Source organism: Coffea eugenioides, chromosome 1 (genome assembly GCF_003713205.1).
Source record: "Coffea eugenioides isolate CCC68of chromosome 1, Ceug_1.0, whole genome shotgun sequence".
In the NCBI taxonomy this organism is placed as follows: domain Eukaryota; kingdom Viridiplantae; phylum Streptophyta; class Magnoliopsida; order Gentianales; family Rubiaceae; genus Coffea; species Coffea eugenioides.
This window is the reverse complement of record NC_040035.1, coordinates 963,364-966,770: the sequence shown is the minus strand read 5'-3', so window position 1 is coordinate 966,770 and position 3,407 is coordinate 963,364. Positions and strand designations below refer to the sequence as shown.

Here is a 3,407-nt window from a genome sequence, read left to right as displayed (position 1 = left end):
CGAAAAGAAAGCCAACATTCATTTCCAATAGAAGATCAACCCAAATACATATATATATATATATAAATGTTGCCTCAAATGAGTCATAAACCATGCACCATCCAAAATAAGCCATTCAGTTACAATACTAGTGATTTCCCATCCACAATAGAGAGTAGTAAAGTTCTATACAAAAATATGAGCACGATTCCCATCTAGAACAAAACATGAGCACGATAGGCCTTGTAGTCTTCAATTCAAAAACCATCTTCACAGCAATGACTAGCTTCTTCTTCTTGGGAATCTTGTTAGAACCTACACGTTACCAAAATTGAAACAATGAGCACTGGTGTTAAAACTGGAACTACACTTCTAGATAGGCACCATATTATAAAAACTAATGTCACTCTAATTTGAAATTATAGCAATCTAAGTAAATTGCTTAACACAAAAATAAAGTGAAATTATAGCAAATAAGACATTGAATGTATATTCTGTGAAATATAGAATAACAATACAAACACAATAAATATCTGCATGTTCACAAATATATATGCAATAACAATAACAATAACAACAATAAAATCCTAAAATCATTGAGAGCCTAGATGATCGTGAACCACACATATATATGCATCATATGTTTCAACACCAAGCCACATTTCATTCAGTTCATCTATTAGAGGCTCCATGTAAACATCAATCTCATTTCCCGGGGATTTAGGCCCAGGAATTAGCATTGATAGGAAAAAGAAAGGATCTCTCATACACTTCCAAGGGGGCAGATTGTATGGCACTAGATAAATAGGCCAGATGCTATAAGCACTACTCATGGTCCCAAAAGGATTGAAACCATCAGTTGCAAGACCTAACCTCACATTTCTAGGATCAACGGCGAAGTCCGGATGCAACCTATCAAAGTGTTTCCATGCTTCACTGTCTGCTGGATGCCGCATGATGTTATCATCATGCACACACTTTTCTTTATGCCATCTCATATCTGAAGCTATTTCTTTGTGGGTATATAATCGTTGCAGCCTAGACTTCAAAGGAAAGTAACGCAAAACTTTGCGTGGAACTCTTGAACCTGCCATCTTGTAGCGAGGTTCTTTACAATTTAGATTTGGACAAGTGTCAAAATTTTCATTTTCCTTGCGGAAGAGAACACAATCATTGACACAAGCATGGATTTTTTCAGATTTAAAACCTAAGTCTCGAATGAGCTTCTTAGCATCAGCAAAAGACTTGGGAACTGTGGCTTCAGGAGGTAGTGCATGCCTAAAAATTTCCAGCAATGCATTGAATGACTTTATAGTCCACCCGCTCATTGTTTTCAAATGGAGCAAAGTGACTACAAAGGATAGCTTTGAGTAAAAATGATTCCCTGGATACAGCTCCTTTTTTGCATCTTCTAACAATTTAAGAAAGTTATTTGTGTCGCTATGATTCGCATTTAGACTATCATCCGTTGATTCTTCCCTACCAGCCCAATTGTCCCCCCATTGTGCTGTCCCAATGTCGTGCAACATGTCATTTAAATCTTCAGTATCACTATCCTCCTCTCCATCCCCATGTTTAGTGCTATCCCCACAATTTTGGTGTCGAAATTGTTCCCCATGGTGTATCCATCTTGTGTAGCTTTTACGAATGCCTTGAGTCAATAAGTGATCCTCCACAACTGTTTTAGTTTGGTTACAAAAATTATTGCATTGTGTACATGGGCATGGGATTTTCTGATTTTCAACTTTTTGAGAATATGCAAACTTGAGGAAATTTTTTACTCCGAGTTCATAAGCCTTGTCCTTCCTATTGCTAATCTTCATCCAAGTTTTATCCATGTCCTAGATATAGACACATCAGCCTTTAGTACAAAATACTTTTCTAATATCAAACTAAAGAGAATAATTTGTTAACTAGCCTTTTCAAAAATTAAGGCTACAAGTCATATGAAAAGCAGCCATAAAAGCAATATGAAAATTCATATGAAAAGCCATGAAATCAGTATCATATATCAAGAAAAGTAATATGTAAAGCAGCTTCGAAATGAACATGAAATTAACCATGAAAGCAGTTTCCTAAAATCCAAAAAAGCCATATGTAAAGTAGCCATGAAATTAACCATGAAATCAATAGAAATTAAAGAGGAGAGACTTCAACAAATGCACTAGCAATCAACAAATGTTAATACCAACTGATGGTTAATACCAACAAATGCACTAGCAATCACTTGGTGCAATTTGGAACTGCAACAACTGCATAATCCCTATTCTTTTTGCTTCCTTTCTGTTTCTCTCTTTTTGTCATTTTCTATTTTCAGGGACTTTGGTTAGGGAATTAAAGGCCCCATTAGAGAGGGGATTTGGTTACACTTATGAGAGAATCTAATACAGACTGGATGTATTAACCATATATATAAAATAGACCATTTTTTTTATTAGAATTTGTTCTTTTCGGTTTTTGACCATCTATAAGACTATGAAATGAAAGATAACCACCCCTGAATGTATTATATATATAAACTAGAGAACTTTTATCATACATTGTAAAAAATTTTGGATTTACCTTTAGTCTTTGCAATTTTTACGAAACAATGGCTTTCTCCGGTGGCTCCAAAAGTTTTAATAACCATTTCTTTTTATTTTTTTGGTCCTATGGGGGAAAGAATAAACCATTCTTTACAGCCATATAAACCCAAAAGGTCTAAAGAAAAAGCAAAATTTCTGTTCGCTGGCATTCTAACATCTTGATAACAAAAAATTGAATAATCAAGTTCAGAGAATAGAATAGCAAAGAATTTATTCCTTTTTCTCTGTTTTGCTGTGGTATATATTAAAACTTTGCTGTTATATATTTCATATAAAATGTCATGCAGTTCTTTTTCTTACCTTTTTCGGAGCAGTTTGAAAATCATGTGCCATATTTTGAGTCTTGGTTCCAATAAAAAGAGGAAAAAATTCCTTTTTGTAGTTAAAAATAATTGAGAATTAATGATGTTGCTGCAATTTCAGCACCTGAACTTCAACATGTTATGTTATCCTTTGTTTCTACATTCATTTATTGATGATTGAATATTATCTACTGTTGCTATAAACTCACAAAAGAAAAAAAATACAATTAATCTGCTGAGATGGAAAAGAAATTGCTCCAGTATTTAGTTTTAGGGTGAAAATGATAATTATTAAATGGATACACTTGATGGAAATTTGTTCATCTTTCATTTGAGTCAATTTTGTTTTGAACTTTTCCCCTCTAAAAATATCCCTCCATGTAGTAACATCTTCTCAGGTTCTTTCTTCTTTATATTTTCTCCCTCCCAGATAAAATTAAAAGATGTTAAAGCCAGATACCTCTACGATGTTATGGAACAAAGTCAATAAAAGAAGAACCGTACACAGAAATTTCTCAAGATACAAACTGAAAATGCAACA

At 33.8% G+C, this 3,407-nt stretch overlaps 1 protein-coding gene across 1 annotated transcript; it reads right to left on the bottom strand.

Moving 5' to 3' along the window:
- Positions 1 to 572: 572 nt before the first annotated feature.
- Positions 573 to 1,817, bottom strand: LOC113759761. Its single transcript, XM_027302338.1, has one exon. The coding sequence runs from the start codon at positions 1,815 to 1,817 to the stop codon at positions 573 to 575; it is 1,245 nt and encodes a 414-aa protein (XP_027158139.1).
- Positions 1,818 to 3,407: the final 1,590 nt, after the last annotated feature.

Bases quoted from the DNA above. Each gene is read 5' to 3' on its own strand.
- LOC113759761 (XM_027302338.1), bottom strand. From the start codon at position 1,817: ATGGATAAAACTTGGATGAAGATTAGCAATAGGAAGGACAAGGCTTAT.